Source organism: Pelodiscus sinensis, chromosome 11, assembly GCF_049634645.1.
Source record: "Pelodiscus sinensis isolate JC-2024 chromosome 11, ASM4963464v1, whole genome shotgun sequence".
Classification (NCBI taxonomy): Eukaryota; Metazoa; Chordata; order Testudines; family Trionychidae; genus Pelodiscus; species Pelodiscus sinensis.
In genome coordinates this window covers 29,451,133-29,470,348 of record NC_134721.1, presented here as the reverse complement: position 1 = coordinate 29,470,348, position 19,216 = coordinate 29,451,133, and the positions used below count along the sequence as shown (strand labels likewise).

Genomic DNA, 19,216 nt, shown 5'->3' with positions numbered 1-19,216 from the left:
CTGTTAGGTTTATGAGTAGCATCCTTTTGTCCTTTGGGTTTGGGAGTGGAGATGCAACCAAAAATTATAAGTCAATGGGAGGGCTCAGCTCAAAAAGTTTGCAAACCACTGTCATAATGACATCAGGGAAACTAAGATTAAGAAACAGATTGCAGCATGGTCCTGAGTATCTAGACTCCAAATTCTTAAAAGGATTAATTCAGGATTGAAAAATGAGTATAGTTGAACTAACAGAGAAAGTTCAGGGAGGTGCAGGGCCTGCTTGGAGATGGAAGCCATGATGAAAAGAAAGTGTTTTAATATCTGATCATTTGGATTGAGGTTCTAAGTTTTTGGTGGGCATAGGCCCTGTTTTCTCTGCTTTGTAAATAAAGTTTGGTCAATGAACAACATTTTACATTACCTTTTTAATGGCCTGGCCATGCATACAATGAAAGAAAATGTGGGTTTGCATTTCTCTAAACGTGCAAATCTCAGTAGTCCCAAACCAAGTGGGATTTATTATAATAGACACATACATTGAATTAGCACATTTAGATAAATATAACATTACAAAATACGGTAATGGGCAGTATGTATTACTTTGGGTAGGCAATATGTGTGTGTGTGCGCATGCACACACACACACACACACACACACACACAGATTCATTTGCACACACACACACACACACACACACACACACACACACACACACACACACACACGGATTCATTTCCAAGGTGCTCCATGGTACAGTTTGGACCACTCTAGTCTGGAACTATCTGTTTTGGCAACATCCATGGTCTGGAATGATTTTAGTTAGCCTGATGTCCGATTATCATGGGTCTGGCTAAAGCAGTAGAAGTTTGGTAATGCTGCTAGACAATATTGATCTCCTGTGGTTTGGCAAATTCTCTGGTTGGCACTGGTCAGGTCCTGAGGGTGCCGAGTTAGAGAGAGTCAAACTCCATAGAACTGAAAATTGCATTAGTCGATAAATGCCTTTCAATATATTGTCTATAATAATTTAAATAATTTTTCTCCTTTATATTTTTGAATAAGCTGCCATTTATTGTTTGCATGGAAACATATTGTATCATATGGTATAGTAAAAAAGCACATTTGCCCATATTTCAGTTTGTTTCTCACATGACACGTCTTAGGAATTGAAATTTCTTCAGAAATCCCAAAGAAAGGACAGCTGTGTAGTTTTGTAATGGAAGTTTACATGCTTGATTTATTTATTGCCATGCATGCATAGCTTATTTCTGAACATGGGACATGTTGAAGAAGTTGGAAGTTGTCAGTTTTTGTCTATACCATCGGAAAATGATTTTGAAAATTTGAGCAACTACGTATCTATTAGCAATGATACTGTAGTCTTTGAGTTTTTAAACAAATAACATTTCATTAAAGATATAACTACATTTTGGTTTAAGAGTTGGCGCTCTCTGAATTCTTACATTTGTGACACAGGAAGATATTTTACCCATGAAATTCTAATTAAGTATTTGCTCCCTTTTACAGTAGAACATAAAGAATCCTAGCTTGTTTTTTTAGATAACAGTGATGTACATTGGTTCCAGTTATGATAAATGTAGGACAAAGTTTAGTTTAATGATTGGTAAAAGGATACATTATTCATTTTTAATTCTCACCAAATTTGTTCAAACAATAATTGTTTTTCAGCAGTCACCATATAGTACTATATTTTTAATATGAAATGAGCTTAAAAGATTTAATATTCATGGAAAATTCCTAGATCATGGCTTACTTTGTAGTTTACTTACCTGTTTGTGTGTTAATTGTCTCACAATGGATGCTTATGGAAATACCCAGTGACTACCATTCTACTATTTCAAAGTATTTCCACTAAAACATCATTGCCCAGGGAATGACCCAAGCAAAACTCCTCACAATCGAATTAATTTTCTGAAACATTCTCATTTAATACAAAGAAATAATATTTAATTAAAAATAATTAATGAAGGGTGAAATGTGGTCTTTACAGGAAATGATTGTAGTTGATGTCTTTGATCCAGTCATTTCATGACCCAAAGATTATGGCAGTGGTCAGCTGTCCATCTGAAACCATCTTCCCACCCAGTCCTGAGCAGTAAATCTGAATCATAAGCCCAAGCTATTAACCTCATAAAAAGGTTACAGCAACTACTAGGAAACCCGCAGCAATCTCTGCCAGTGGATATCACCAGTACGGGACATTGATTGTCCCTGTGCTTCCATAGTAAATTCTTGATGTTAGTGATCCCTTTCCCCAAAGCTTGCAGCCAAACTCTGCTCTGATTTTTGTCTTACCCCACTATAAAGGTGGCAAAACCCACCAGATATCAGTTGCATAGTTGTCATCCCACCAAGCAAATTGTTCTCACCTATCCCTTAAGGCTGAATTGGATGTCCATAATAAAAATGTTCTAATGGATGCCTGACAAATACACAAAGTCAGAGCTGAGTAGCCCTGGGCAATCATCTAAAATCTCCAAGATGTCACCCCATAATCAGTGGAATGCTTTTTCATGTCTTGATTTACATTTGTTCTGGCCTTGTTTATTGTGATGCCCAAGAGGCTTTCCTCCATACCCACCATTTCTGCATGCTAGAACAGTGTTGGGCAACCTGTAGCCTGAGGGCCATACGCAGCCCATCGATGCTCTATATGTGGCCTGTGAGACATTTCGTTTACTGTTGCCCAGACACAGCGTTGCAAAATTATGCTGGTTTTCTTCCATGTTGTTTTTTTTCCCTACCGGAATTACTAAAGTGACACATGTACAACAAGGACATGTGAAGTGAGGCGAGTGCTGATTGCACATAACATTGACTGTGAGAACCGTGTGCTCCCTTTGCATCCAATCAAAGTACTGCCATGGTTCAGTTGGCATGCTCCGCAAATTCTATGTATGCAAGTGCAGTTAACAAAACTACCCTATCCTTGGAGACCGTCCTGGTTACGACAATCTTGCGGCCCACTGAGATGGAGGAGGGCTACTCAGGCAGCCCACTCACTAGCCTAAGTTGCCCATTGCTGTGCTAAACCATACTACTCTAGCTAAGGAGAATACATTCTTAGACTGGTACAATCACAGTTGATTCTGGCTACCATCCCAGATTCCGCTCCTCCCCACTTTATCTACTTAAATCATTGCTGATCAATAGGACAAGGATCACATTAGGTGCTGGTAAGCATCTCTAAAAAAACAGACCATGTGGTGATCCCTTCTCCACATTCTTCTGTATCTCCCATCTGATACGAACCTTCTCAGTCATGAAACCTATTTGCATTCCCATTGACTAGCTGGCAGCTCTGAGTATGCAGAGGATAATTCTGTGTCCCATGATATAGGTCTGTTTGGGAGAGTGGAGGCCATACAACTCACTGGAAATGAAAAGAACTTAAATGTTAAAGAGCTCAACAGTCAAATATATTAGTTCCTAATGTACCTCTTTAAATGACCTGGCCACCAATGACTGTGACGTCTACATTCTGAAAATCTGAGCAGGCAATAGTCATGGCAGCTCCTATAAGAAAAGGATTGTGCTCAAAAGATACTGGGTGTGCAAACTAAAATGTGCCAACATTCTCCAAAATTTGGCCCTGATCTGAAATTTAGTTAGAGGATGTGTCCTGATAGAGCAGGGGTGGGCAATAAAGAAGCGGCAGTTCACCAGAGTTAGTTCCTGGTGGGCCATTGCTGCTATATTTACCTGCACCTCTGCAGGCACTGGCAATTGCAGCTCCCATTGGCTGGAAATGGCGATCTGCGGCCAACAGGAACTGTGATCCCCCATACCTGCAGAGGAGCAGGTAAATATGGCGGTGTGGGGACCCACCAGAGACTAACTCTGGCAGACCAGATCCAGCCCCTGGACTAACATTTGCCCTCCCCTGCAATACAGTAGTAGCAATGTGGGGATTGGATGGAGGTTTTGTATGTAGTTCACACAACTGCAATGGGGTATGCAGCTACCCCAAGAGTTTCCTCTGAGTGATCAGCTTCCTTACTCCCTCCTTTTAGAAAATTATATGGACAGCTCAGTCTGTCTGGGCCCCACAGACAAACCTTAAGTCCTCATTGTACTTGAAAGGTTGATGCCCTTGACAGCTGGGATAATTTTACCTAATTTAAATCCACCCCCCCCCCAAAAAAAAACAACGCTGCATTGAAAGGCTGCTTTAAATAGTAACTTGTACTTCCTTTTATATGAGAATGAGCAAGTGCCTAAAAATCTTCAGGGTGTCAAGAGTGGTGTCAGTCCATTCTGAGGAATCGCTGTCATTTATGCCTGCCCTTCCTTCCTTCCCCCCTGCCCATGTCATTTGTCTTGTAACCAAGATGCTGTGAAAAGGGAAAAATGGTAAGGTGCAAAGACACAATTTTCCAAGTAATCCCACTCTCCTTTGGTCAATGATGATAAATTGTTTCATGGGTTCATCCTGAATAGGCCAAAATTAAGGAGGCCTGGTCTCTCCCTAAATTGAAGAAACATGTTAAAATCTGAGATACAGAACCAGCCAGTGTTTGATGCCACCAACTGGTCCAACAAACTTAAACCTGCTGGATATAAAGGCACCAAAAGGGGTTCCTGGAATCCTGACTGGCATTGTTCCACTACTGCTATGCAAGCTGATGAGAATTCTGAGTCTGAACCTAAGACAAATTGACTCAACCCATTATCTTAGTCTGAGGCAATCATGGCAGATCTGCCAATGGGAAAGAGGAAGAAAAGAGAACTCCACCTGCTTAGCTAGTGCACATACTGCTTCTCCAGCCCTCATTTTAGCCCCCTGGTATCTCTCTTCAGAGACACAGCAGAGGTACCCTGGACAGCTAACCCTCCTGACTGGCAAAGTTCATGTGCAGTGTGCCTATGTGGCAAAGATGGTTTGGGGCTGGGCTAAACTGAAATTTTAGAGTTGCAAAACTCATTTACGTGAAATGCATGACCTCATTTAAAAAGAAGAAAATGTATTTGGGTGCTTCTATAATTATGATTTAACCATGGACTGAAGTAGCTTACTGGTAATGTCTTTTTCTTTTCTAATATAGCTTGCTGATGATCAGGGATTGGTTTTGATGACCACTGTTGCCATGCCAGTGTTTAGTAAGCAAAATGAGACTGTAAGTACTCAAACCGTGTTTCTACCATGTGATACTTTGGTGTCTGCTACAAAATGTAATAACTTGCTGAACTTTTTATTATTATTTATTTCGCCACTTGAACCTATTGCTATAATAAATTAAACAGATAATGTATTTATGCACAAATAAAATGCAGAAACTGCAGTTCTCAAAATAAAAGGTTAACGGTGTTATGGTGAAGACAAAGTCCTAGATGCTGAATTTGATACTGTGGTATTAGTCCCATGTGTCTCATTACTTAGACATTAGCTTTGTTATAGCAAATAATTTATATACATTTTCTCATCCTGTCTAACTTGCTTATTTCAGATCCAGCACATTATCAATGGTCATATAGGTGGTTTGAATAGCTGTATTTTACAGACTTGTTATTTTAACATCTTACCATATTATTAAAGATAATTACATTTATTTCTCCCATAATGTTTAATTTTTCTCTCTTGGGTATCAGATGGCAGTGAAAATTGGACAGGAAGAAGAAAAGGCACATTTTTATCTGTAGCATTTCATCTTAAAACTGCTTCACAGGTAGAAGAATTTAATTGAGGGAGACCTTCCTTATCTGCTGAAACTTTACATACTTCCTAGATTTCATTTTCAGGCTAAGAAAAAGAGGCCAACTGCTGAGAGTGTGGTGTTGTGTGTGGCCAGCCAGATTAGCTGCATCCTCCTATTAACTTTTTAAGTAGTTGGCAGATTAGGTTACGATCTTTACTCCTCAGTACAATTTTTACAGTATGAAAATAATTATTGATGGCATGTGTTGTTTCAACAGTGATTGTTTGTTCTTCTGAGTGGTCTGCATTTTCTTTTTCAGCGATCCAAGGGGATTCTTCTAGGAGTAGTGGGCACAGATGTTCCAGTTAAAGAACTTCTAAAGGCCATTCCAAAATATAAGGTAATTTTCACATGATTACATGGTCAGTATATTTAGAATACAGGATTGAATTAACAATAATATTTTAGATGTATTTTTGGAAGATATGCAGCACCTAATTTACATATCCAAGTTAGTGAGCGAATCAGAAATGGGATCCCAGGGACATATGCTGTATACACTTCTACTCGTCAGTCCTTAGTAACTCCATTAAGACTAACTGACCAGAGAAGTCCTAACTCTCTTAAACCCTCACCAATCAGGTCCAGATTTCTATTAGTCAGTGTGCAACATTCTGGCTTTTGTATGATTTCATAGTGCCCTCTATCAGGATATAATGTTAATTAGATATAGTGTTCATTATTGCTGCCTTTAATAAACTAATTGTCAAAATGCCATGCTACATAATATGACATACGTAAACTAACCAGATAATGACACTGGAGGACTGCATATCCTTGTAAATGGAAGCCAGACAAAGATGTGCACAGTTCATCTTTAACTTTCCTTTCATAATTCCCTTCTCCTCAGAACTCCTTGACCTGAAATCTCCTGTGTCCTTGTGTTATCTGGTTGGGGCATGGCTCCTCCCCATCTGGGTCTGAGGGCATTATCTCTGCTTTACTATATCCTACTCATGTGCTGGTCAGTAGGAATCAGTAGGACAATTGGTGTATTGCGTTTTGGGTCTCTGGTTGGGACCATACCTCAAACACAGTCAGTTAGCCCAGGCCCTGGACTGGGATTGGGCAGCAAAGAGTTCAGGAGCTCAGGCCTATGCTCAGGTCAAGCATTTAAATAGTTAATGTACCCAGGCCCTAACTCAGGGCAGGGCAGCAAAGAAGTTAGGTCTCCTATCTCTGGTGGAGAGCCGAGAAGTGCAGGCATTTTCCCTAGGAAAATGGCCAAAGCAGACAGTCTCTGCACCAAAGGATAAATGGACACAAATCAGACATCAAGAAAGGTAACATATATAAAACTGTAGGAGAACACTTCAACATCCTTGGACATTGAGTAATGGATTTAAAAGTAGCCATCGTTCTGCAAAAAAACTTCAAAATTGGATTACAAATGGAAAAAACAAAACTGCAATTCATTTGCAAATTCAGTACAATCCAATTAGGACTGAATAAGGATATAGACTGGTTATCTCACTAAAAGGGAATTTCCCCTCTCTTGGTTTTCACATCTCCTCATCAGCTGCTATGAGTGAGTCACATCCACTCTGACTTAATTGGCTTCATTAACACAGGTTTTATACTTGATAAGTAAACTTCCTTCTTTTCTTGTATATATACCTCTGTCTCTGTAATTTCCACTTCAATTCATCTGATGAAGCGAGTTTTATCCACAAAAGCTTATGCCATAACAAATCTGTTTTTCTCTAATGTGCGACAGGACTCCTCATTTTTCTCAAATATTTAGTTTTCCAGATTTGTAGATGACACTTTAAAAAGTACTATGAATAAAATCAACCAAGCAAAATAAACTTGGCAATCATGAATCATTTGTAGCTTGGTAAAAATAACTTATTGATGAATGAAAAAGTGGTGCTACTTTTTATATAGGCTTGATCCAATATTTTATTATTTCACTAGAAATATTATTTGGTCCTTAACTCAAATAATTTTTTTTTCTTCATTTAAATAATTGCTCTGGGGTGGAACAGAGGATATGGGGTTCAATATTCAGGCTACTCTGGGGAGAGAGGACATCTTCAGTCCTCTCTCACCACAGCAGCTTGGAACCAGGTCAGAAGTGCCTGTCCATGGCTGCTGCAGCAGGCATAGCCAGCAGAGGTGTGCATGACCCCTGGCTGGGGAACAGACAGACACAAATAGACAAACTCTGTGAAATATATAATAGCTGGCGGTCCCTTACTCCACCTCTGACCCCTGTTGCCACAGTGGGATCATATTTATCCCAGTCCCCATCTCTGGTCCCTTGCTGCCCCCTGTGTTTGTTATACTGTATAATTGTCCCTGCTAGCAGAGCCTCTCCTTTCTGTTTTATGAGAAAAAAAATCACATTCCCAGAACATCCCCATTGTTCTGGCACAACCAAATCCTTACCTTGCTTCAAGTTATGATGAGACAAAGCTGCATACCAAATTTGGTGGACCTAGCTCTTATTGTTTTGGAGGAGTTCTTGAACAGAGACACAGACAGCTGAACAGACAGTCAGACTCTCTCAGATATATACTAGACTAAATTATAATCTATGTTATAAGTAACACATGAACATTAATATAATGGTTTCAACATAATTGCTAATAGAAGATTTTTGGTAGCTCAATACCCAAATATTTTGATACCATAAGTCTCTGTTTGAGAGAGGCCCACAATGTGAATACCAGAAATACTGTAGGTATCAGTTAAGTTGTATTGAGATTATTCAGCACCTTCTCACTTATCTGATTCTCAACCATGCTACCAGGGTCTCAGACGATCACTTAAATCCATTTTTCTAGTGGGAAAGCAGACATTATTTGATTAGGAGACCATTCTAGTAAGGCACCAAGCTAGAGAACCTCAGATACCAACTTCAACAGTTAATTTCATTATAACTAAATAGTAGGTGCTGCATCCCATTTTCACTACACTTGCCAACACCCCTCTCTCTGGCCACTTTTGCTGAGAGACAGTAGCAATTATGGAACATAAATGGTTTGCTAATGATACAACAAGATGACATTTATGGGAGCTCAGGAAATGATGAGGCATAATCTATACTTGGAATATATTACAGTATATCTATGTGTCTCAGAGGTATGAAAAATCCACATCCAGTGTAGCCAGGTCAGTATAAGAAATCCTAGCTACCGCCTCTTGGGAAGGTAGATTACTTACACTGATGGGGGAAGCCCTCCTACAGCTTAGGTCGTGTCTGCACTTAAGTGTTACAGTGTGGCAGTGGCTATAATATAGCTGTGCCACTGTAGTGCTTTAAGTGTAAATATGCCCTGAGACAATATTGGTCCACATGATAGGCATTTAGTGTTTTTAGGCATCACAAGAAAGAAGAGTATTGAGGGGCGTTTTGAAGGATGGTAGCAAGGTAGCTTTGCTGAAATTTATGGAGAGTTCGTCCCAAGCACAAGAGGCAGCATGAGAGAATGCACAACAGTGCTTGTTTAAAGTTGACAAAAATGGACTGTAGAGGCTGATGGCATGGACTGATCAGAAGCAGGAAATGACATCTCAGTAGTGAATAAGAAGTGAGAGGTGAGTGGGGGATAGACCCTGAACCTGGTGGACATTCAAATAAAAGACGAGTAGCTTTTGTCTGTTACAGTAGGGAAGAGGAAGCTAATGGAGGCACACAAAGAGGAATCATGGGGTAAAAATAATGATCTAGGAAAAGTATCTTTGCAACCGCATTCTGAATAGATATGAGTGGAGCAACGTTATACTTACCAAGACTCAAGAGAAGGATGTTGTAGTACTTGAGATCAAGAGAACCTGGATGAGAGTTTTAGCTATATGGCTGAATACAAAAAACCATACCTTAGCAATATTACATAGAAAGAACCTGAAAGAGTTTATCATAGCTTGGAGATAAACCATGAGTAGTCTTGTTGCCTCTGACAAAATGGGATTTTGCCCGTGGAACCTTATGCGCAAATGAATCTGTTAGTCTTTAAGTTACCACAGGACTTCTCGTTGTTTTTGTGGATACCGACTAATACAGCCACCCCTCTGATAGCTTGGCTGTAAGGACCTAAGAAGGTCTGAGTTCCCTTACTACTTGTGAAATGAGGGTTACAGAAGTTGGAGTAACGAGCTCATTATTTCAAAATTATTTTGAAATAATGGGCTTGCTGTGTAGATGTGCACTCTATTTTGAAATAACATGAGTTATTTGAAAACAAGTGTGCAGTATAGACATGGTCTTAGACTGAATGAAATGGCCTTTAGACAGTGAGAGATGTACAATAACAAAGAGCTGTTAACAGCAGTCCTTACTCAGACAAAGCTTGAATTTTTTTTTCAGTGGGGACTTGTCCTGAATGAAGACAGTGGAGTGTGATTCATTAATATTTCATTCTTACATGTCACTTTTCAGTGGTCACACAGTTTCCTCCCTTTTGAAATAATCTATCAGTTTAAGAGAGAGTCCCAATATTTCTAATGTATAATATTAGTGGCAGCAGCACTGTCTCTGAAAACAGAAGAAACATTTTAAATGCAAACGTACAACTTCAAGCACTGCACAAACCATGACAAAGAGCCACATTTGAAGGCACAGAGCACTTCAAACAAATAAATATTGTTTCTAGGATGTATTCCACCCACATTTATTTCATTACCCAACTTTAATTGTTTAGATGTTTTTCTGCTTTTATTTGCCACATAGATAATTATACTTGAGATCTGATATTTAGCCAGATGCAAGTTCACATACCAAAGGTAAAATATGTCCAAAATTGTTTTCTTTTTCTTTTACAAAGAGATGTTAAAAGCCTACCACATTTTATTACTCTTTAGTAGAGCTTATTGCTGTTGCTAATTAATGAAGTAACTTTCTCTCTAAATAGAGAAAGAATATGAGTTGAATACGTATCTGATAATTCTGAGCAAAATACAATATAAATCTCAATCAGATAGGAGATCTCTCTGATCTAGCTATAGTAACACCGTGAGTTTTATCTTTCAAGTTAATTACAGAAATCTTCAGACTAGCCTTTCTAGTTATCTCTGTCAGAAGTGGCTCTACTTTTGACTTGTTAACATATCTATCCAGATCATTTTGTACTAGGATCCCATTCAACAAAACATTTATGTATGTGCATTGTTGAAGATGGATCATTTGCTGAAACAGGGCTGTAATGTGGCATAGTAGTTTTTATAAAATGTAGTCTAATAACAAGAAATATAAGCTAATTGACAAACCAGGGCACTTCTAGTTTAGAAGGCACTGAAGTGTATATAAGTATTTAAACACAAGCGCATTCTTTTATTATATGACACATAGGATAATTTTACAGAAAAATGTTATGTTACAGTGTTTCAAAACTAAAATAATTCAGAGGAAAAGATAATGATTGATATCTAAATCTATATGCAAATCTTTATGGGAGAAAAATTCCGGTATGCATAGCACCTTTAGAAAGATACTGTTTCAGTGTCAAGTTTATGCAGAGGGATGTCTTAATGACCATATCATTGATTTGAAAGTACATTTATTATAGTCGGTGGTTGCAGCCAACTGTGTAATTGGAATATTGTCAATTGGTAGGATTGTTATTTAAATAAATGCAGTGCTAACTTTGATCACTTTTTACTTGTGGGCCTAATGAAACATTTCATTGCTCTCAGATGAGTTTCCACAGTCTTGTTAAGTCCAAAAATGTAAATTACATGAATTTCTGCATTTGAATTAACCCCTGTCCTGTGTATACAAAAGTAAACGTGAAATAATTTGGAAATGAAGTAGAATCAAGACTGTTCTATGTAAATATCACTGATAATAGGCCACTTCTTGTTCAGCTTACTCATGGGAGCTGTCCCATTGACTTCAATGGTTCCATTGATGTAATGCACCCATTTCACAAATAAGAAGGCAGAACCTGGCCCACACCCCCGGTGTATTTGTGAGTTTACTAAATTCCAATAATTCTTCATATGTTAGCACATAGTGTATTACATCACAATTCTTATGGTTTTCTTTATAATCAATTTTTTAAAGTTCACATCAAGTACATAAGAATAAGTATCCAAGATAGCAAAATATGTGTGACATTTTAAAATTGTGCTGTTTACCAAGTTCACAAAATATCAAGGATTGGCTCTTTGCATTAATTTTAATGAAATATTGCATTGAGATATGAGTTATGAATGCCAAGTGTAAGCCATACATGACTAAATATTTGGCTGCTTTTTTGTTTCAGAATTCACTGAAGACCAAGTTAATTAATGCTCCTTTTGGATTTATTCTTACAGTTAGGTATTCATGGATATGCTTTTGCGATTACAAACAATGGATACATTTTGACTCATCCAGAGCTCCGACCATTGGTAAGAAAGCTATTTGTTGACCTATTTTATTCATTTATGGTTATTATATTTACTCGATGTATGAAGAATATGTTTTTTAATTAAGATCAAAATATAATATTCCATGCCTATAAGAAGTTCCACTTTTAACTTAGGGTTAAGTATAAATGCGTAGTGTATTTTACAGTGTAATAGAAACCAATGTTAACACAAATAATTCCATGGTACATAAATATACAAGTTAGTCTGTAAAAGGTACAGACCTCTATTACTGCTAAACGGCAAAGCCAAAAATTGCTATAATTATGTGCATTTTACGCTAAAATGGAATGCTCTATTACTATGTAATACCCCCTATTTGTCATTTTAAAGTAGGTTCCAATTTAAAATATGTACAGAATTTTCAAAAACTCCTCCACATTTTATGGTAAAATAGGGCCCCATGGGATGTTTAGTAAAAGAGTAGCAACAAAGTTCACCTTTATTTCCTATGTCATCTTGTTTGCATTAATCAAAATAAGTAAAATAGAAGTGCCCATTATGCAAATGTTTATCGACATAACACCCTGGAGAACAGCTTCATTCCTGATTGCAGCATTGTTTAGGAACAGGGCATACAAGTGTTCATCACCATCAACCTTTAGAAAAGCACTGGTATTAATGAACTCACTCTTGTACACATGTGGATGCCATATGTATTTCTCAAGTAGGTACTTAGGGTAATATCTGATTTCAACAATATTTTAGCAGAAAACAGCAATATTAATTGGATGGCTAATTTCATATATAAATAAATTAGAATTATTGAAAAGTATGATTTATGAAGTCATTAGCACATCCTGCATTTTCAGTCAGCGCTAACATTTTGTCTGTCTAACATTTGGTTTAGAAATTACACACTCAATTAACATTTGTATTTAAGTTGATTGTTTCCTTATTTATTATTTAACTGGGGGAAAGCAAATGAAAAGATCAACACTGGAACTTCCATGGGTGAATGCAATGGCTTATTTCTTAGCAGCTTTTGTGTAAAGATGGAGAACTAAGCAAGGAACAAGCTGCCCATTATAGTATCTTTAAAGGCAAGCTAACAAAGGTTACTCATTACAATTTTTTTCTACAGTAAAGAGGATTTATCTTTCTGTTAAAAGTACCTTGTGTTTCTGCATTGAGAAATTTGCCACAGAAATGCAGAAAAAAGGACTATAGCAGCAGAGTAGTATTTGGCAAATTACAGACCAAGAAACAATAAGTTCCTTGCAAATTAACCCGCTTCATTTCTTAGCATACAAACATGGAACTACTAGATCCCAACTTCTAGTATCACATCCCTGCTCCTGGGCAGCCACACATTTGAACACACATAGTTCAGTCACCCTAAAAGCTTGCCCTAAGAGATTGTTTACCATCCCACATTCCATTGGCTCACCTCCATCATTGTGAGTTTATATCTTCACTTAATCATTGAAATTAGTACCTCTGCCTTCAAAACATGTCAAGACTGGGAAAAGAGAAGCCGCCACCCTCTCTTCTGCCTCCATTAATTCAGTTTATCCATATACAAAATACTGACTTCTGAATCAACATCTAACCACTCCATGTGTTGTTCAAATTTGCACTGTATCTGTGGCAAGATAGAGTGTATATACCTGTAACAGGCTGCTAGCTAGAAAGCACGAGCCAGACTCTGTCATGCCAGCTCCAGCAGGACAGGGTAATTGAAGCTAGCTGAGGAAGCCCACACCTGACGAGTAAATGGGGAACAGCCATGGATCTCATTAACCATAGGGATATATAAGGCTGACAGGAAGTAAGAAAGCAGAGAGAGGAAAGGGAAGAGTCAGGGAGTGAAAAGCTGTGCTCCCCAGCTAGCTAGAGAAGCTAGCAGTCCCTGACCCTCTGTACATAGAAGGTAGCAGGAACTGACACTGACAATAAAGGGCAGGGGTGATTGCTCCAAGGGAGAGCTCTTTGGCTGGTTTGTGGGCACAAAAGGAGCCAAAGGTCAAGACGCCCAAGTGTGAACCCTGTGACATGTCATGGGGGTTTGTCTGGGGCCTTATTATCCTGGCAGACAAAGCAACAGCAAAACCTGCGAGACTTTGAATGAACACAGCAGCATGCAGCAGCAACTCCAGGAATAAGTGGTGAGTCGCATGGGAGGGGATGGCACCTGTCCGCCAGACATAGCACTCTGTAAAATGGGCCTGGCAGATGCTTTCCTAGAGACATTCAAGGGAGTAGCCATGGACACCAGAAGGGGGAAGAGAAACCTGGGGCCTATGCTTGGCTCCATACCTAGGAGGAGAGGCTCAAACGGCCCATCTGACCTTGAGCAGTGAATAGGCCCAGAACTATGAGCCGGTGAGGGCAGCCGTTTTAGACTGGGTGGACCTGTTGGATATATTTGGCAAAAGATTTGAGCAGCCTGATGGATGGAGGCGGTGCAGTCCAAGGTATTTACCTAGAGGCTAGTGGACTGGGCAACTCACTGCCTGAGGCCCAATCCACAATAGTGGGAGAAATAATGTACACCCTTGTCCTTGAACAATTTTTGTATGCTCTTTCTGAAAATATCTGCATGAGGGTGGATCAGACACCACCAGCCTGACATGGTGGATGCAGCAGTCAAGTTAACAGAAGAGTATAAGGAGGCAGATGTTATTGAGAGGGAGGACCAAAGAGTTGGGTAGGAAAGTGGGGGAAACCCCACCTGGGAAAGGACCAGAGAGGAAGGGCACAGATGATTACACCAAAGGTTTGTGGGCACAAAAGGGAACAAAATTTGAGGCACCCATACACAAACCCTATCACAATATCCTGTATATAAACATGGGAATTGCTATAGTGCGTCAGTACCACGGTCCATGTAGTCCAGCATCTTGTCTCCAACAGTTTGCAGCACTAGATAATCCAAAGAAAGGTACAAGAAACCTTCCAGTGGGCAAAAATCTTAAATATCTCATCTTAAACCCTAGTAGATCTGGCAATTTTCTTAATTTCTGAGGCATAAGATTTTATATGTTCCAAGATTTTGTTAGTATTAGCTATTTCAACTTTGAATATTCTTCCAAACCATTTCATTCATTGTCTAATCCTTTTTAAATTTTATAGGCCTACATGGCCTCCTGTGACAATAAGTTACACAATATAATTACACCTTATGTGGGAAGAAATATTTCTTTTACCAGTGTTCATTCGTCACCTTTTAAATTTAAATTAATACCATTTTAATCCTCATTATGAGACAGAGGAAACAGCCCCTGATCAACTTTCCCTATGTCATTAGTTATTTTATATACTTTAATCAAACCTTCTCATGTTTGACTATGTGCTAAATTAAACAATTTCATTTTTTCAATCTCTCTTCAGATGAGAGCTTTCGATCTTCCTACTCATTCTTGTTGCCCTTCACTGAATCTCTTCTAATTCTACAGTGTCTGTTTTGATGACGCAGTGGCTAATATTCCAGATTAGGCTATCCCATTGATTTGCAATATGGCATTATTGTTTTTTCTTTATTGTTCCTCATACCAATCCTAATCCATTTTTATATTTTGATTGCTTTTTGTACGGCAAAATCTTTATTGAGCTGTTCACAGATTTTACCAGGCATCTTTTCTGTGTTGATATCATTGTTTTAGATCCTTGTCAGATGTAAGGTGTAATTCCATTTTTCTCATCCAATGTGCATTATCTCACACTTACCAACATCAAATGTCATCTACCATCATGTTGCCCATTCACCTAGCTTAGTTAGATCTGCCTGAAGTACTTTAGTCATATATGGACATCACTAACCCAAATAACTTTGTCTCACCTACCTCAGTGCTCACCCATTTTCCAGATTACTAATAAATACATTAAACAGCACTGCTGCGTCTAGACTGGAAAAACTTGCCAGCTATCTACGCTGGCCACTTGAATTTCCGCAAGAACACTGACGATCTCATGTAAGATTGTCAGTGTTCTTGTGGAAATACTATGCTGCTCCCGTTCGGGCAAAAGCCCTCTTACACAAATGCTTTTGCGCAAGAGGGCCAGTGTAAACAACGCGGTATTGTTTTGCACAAAAAAGCCCCAATGGCGAAAATGGCGAAAAAGGGCTTTCTTGCGCAAAACCGCGTCTAGATTGGCACGGACGCTTTTCCTCAAAAAGTGCTTTTGCGGAAAAGCATCCATGCCAATCTAGACGCTCTTTTCAACAAATGCTTTTAACGGAAAAACTTTTCCGTTAAAAGCATTTGCAGAAAATCATGCCAGTCTAGATGTAGCCCACCAGACATAGTCTGGACCCATGATGGTCCCTGCTGTTCACAAAGTTGAAAACTATTCCCATGGTTTTGTTCCCTGATTCTTAGCCAGTTTTTGATCCATGACAAAATTTCACTTCAGTGTTGGTTTTTTGGTTTAAATTCTTTATTTTTAAAATGTTGCAGGATTTGAGCATGTGAACTTTGCCTAGGAGGCAGCTTTAACATGTGCAACTAACACTTAATTGGTTTCATTACCCATGGCTGCATTAAAGGGTTCATAGTTTGATATATGTGAATTGGTCTTTAAGCATTGTCTGCAATGTATTTTGTATAAACAGGGTTTCCTCTGTAGTGTTCCCGTATGTCTTCATTTTCCACCTGTTTTTAGTTAACAAACCTTATTAACTGAGGAAGTTGCAATAACATGTTTGAATTTAACCAGGAATGCTGCTACAGTGATAAAGCACAGATCTTGTTCCTCACTATTGGAGTTGAACTGATAGAATTTCACACACACATGTAATGATGAACCAAAGAATTCTGTTCTACCCTATAAGAGATTTGTATACTTTACTATTGTGGTCCAACTTCTCTCTCTTTCTCTAGAAATCAGCCAAATAAGAGTGGTTAGGTTGGACGGCAGTCAGAGAAGTTGATTTTTTTTTTAAATTCAAACAATTTGCAACCATCAAGTTGTACACGTAGCTGATCTACATAACCGCATGATCTTATTATTGTCTATGTCCTCCCTCCTCCCATTTCCTCCCTTTGTTTATTACTCTTGTCGAATATATGTTTCAAATTACACCATAAGCTCTTTGAGGCAGCGAGTGCATTTTTCTTTGTGTATGTATAGCACTTAGTATAAAAGGGCAATGAACCTCACTGGGACTTCTAGGCAACACTGCAATACAGGCAGTAATAATGGTGATCTAGCACATGTTGTAGACTGATGGTGAAATCTTGGCCCTATTGAAATAAAGGGAAAAACTCCCAGGATTTTCTTGACATGCTTCTATAGTGTGAAACAACTATGCATATAGAGTGTTGTCAATTGTACCACATTCCATGGCACCCTGGCAGATTTTTTTCATTTTTGGACATGAGAACATCACAATAGAAAACCTTTCAGGGATTCTTTAATGAACTTCTTTCAGCATTACATCTTCTCCCTACTGACCTTTTCTAGTATAGGGATCTCACTGAAGCCAGGGAGTGGATGCGGTGAAAGCCATGAATCTACTGACGTGGTATAAGACTCAGCTGTCTTGGGCTATGTCTAGAGTGCAGCACTATTTCAGGATACCAGAGATATCCCGAAGTAGCTATTCTACGTCTTTTGAACCAGTACGTTATTTCAAAATAGATTTAGAAATAATGAGCTCACTATTCCAATGTCCCTGTAATCCTCATTCCATGAGGATTAAGGGACATTTTGGAATAGTGCTCTATTTTGAAATTTGGCACTGTGTAGGCAGCGCCAAATTTTGAAATAAGCTATTTCGAAATTAGATCGAAATAAGATACACAATTTGTGTAGCTCAAATTGCGTATCTGATTTTGACTTACGGGTGAAGCATGGATGTACCCTTGATGTCACCATGTCCTCACACCCTCAACTTAACACCACACTGAAGATGATAACATCCTGGGGGTGGAGATAGTGTGAGAATAGTGACCTACATCCCACTTGTCTTTGTTTCCAATTTTCTTTAGGGCTTTTCTACATCATGAATAATGTACTCTAGTATTTCTAAAGCACACTAACATTCTGAGCATTAATTGGTCTATGTAGGCTCCCTAACGGTTCCTTAGTTCTCTTTAACCAAGTATAGCAGGGAACCTTTAATGCAATGTCAATGTGCAGTACATTAGTATGCTTTAGAAGTCACATCCCCATAGTCTGCATTACCTTGCCCTGTAGACAAATATTGTGTCACCATATCAGTCCACATCTTCTTTGGAACTTTACTGAGGAAAGGTAAAGATGTCAGTGGAAATCCTTATAGCAAAAGAGCCCATGGAAGAAGAATCACTAAGGAAAAAAATTAAAAAAAGAAAATATGTGCACATACATAAATGGAATGGATACATAAACTGGAAAGGAGGAAACAAAAGAGAAAACAAAAGGAAGAAAATTTTGTAGGGTAAATACTTGTATTAAATCAATTTAGATGCCTGTATTTTCTACATCTGTAATTTTAGAGGAAAGAAAAAAATAAGGCACTTACTAGATATTTAAACATTTCTATTACATTTGTGTTATTTATTTTCTGCTGTGGGCAGAATAATTTATAATTGATCTGGAATAATTCATATTCTTCTCTTATCTTTAGAGGGGGTGGGTTGAATCATGGATATGCCTTGTATTGGAAATTTTCACATATCCATTTTGGAACTCATCACATAGCAGTATTTCCACTCTCTTTGTGTATTGAGGTGAATATTTTGTTGAGGATCTGATTCATTTCTTGATACCCAGCTTTATATGAAGGATACAGCACTGGCTCCTTTAATTAAAAAAAAAATCTCTAAACAAGGAGGATGTGAGGAGAGATGTTCCTGTTTGATAAGCTTCACCACCCTCTCTAGATAGCCATAACTTCATTCTGGGTTCTTAAAGAAACACCTGAAGAACATTTGTTGTCCTGTGTAATGCATCTAGTGGTTTATATTTGTATATTTTAAAGTTCCCCCAAAGAATTTTAAAATATGCACACACATAACCCCCTTCCTTCTGCAAATTACTGACTTCAAACACTGTACTATAAATTATATATTATCCATTCTTATACAGTAGATTTTTAAGGAACTATAAATTTATTTACAAGGAATTATAAATTAAATTCAGCAACAGAGCTTAATGTAAATTAGACTGGTAAATGGTGCTACCCACCTTATGTAGTTAAGTATTTTGTTATAGGAGAAATGAATATATTACCATC

The 19,216-nt window shown here is 38.3% G+C and overlaps 1 protein-coding gene across 3 annotated transcripts in view; it reads left to right on the top strand.

Moving 5' to 3' along the window:
* The window catches only part of CACNA2D3 (calcium voltage-gated channel auxiliary subunit alpha2delta 3), a 755,257-nt gene that overhangs the window by 559,526 nt on the left and 176,515 nt on the right, over nucleotides 1–19,216 (top strand). For all 3 annotated transcript variants that reach the window (XR_001368709.3, XM_075938900.1, XM_075938901.1), the window contains exons 15-17: nucleotides 5,050–5,121; nucleotides 5,960–6,040; nucleotides 11,962–12,036. Coding sequence is in view for 2 of the 3 variants with exons in the window: in XM_075938900.1 (XP_075795015.1) it covers nucleotides 5,050–5,121; nucleotides 5,960–6,040; nucleotides 11,962–12,036 (228 nt within the window). In the remaining variant the exon portion in view is untranslated. The remainder of the gene's footprint in view (nucleotides 1–5,049; nucleotides 5,122–5,959; nucleotides 6,041–11,961; nucleotides 12,037–19,216) is intronic.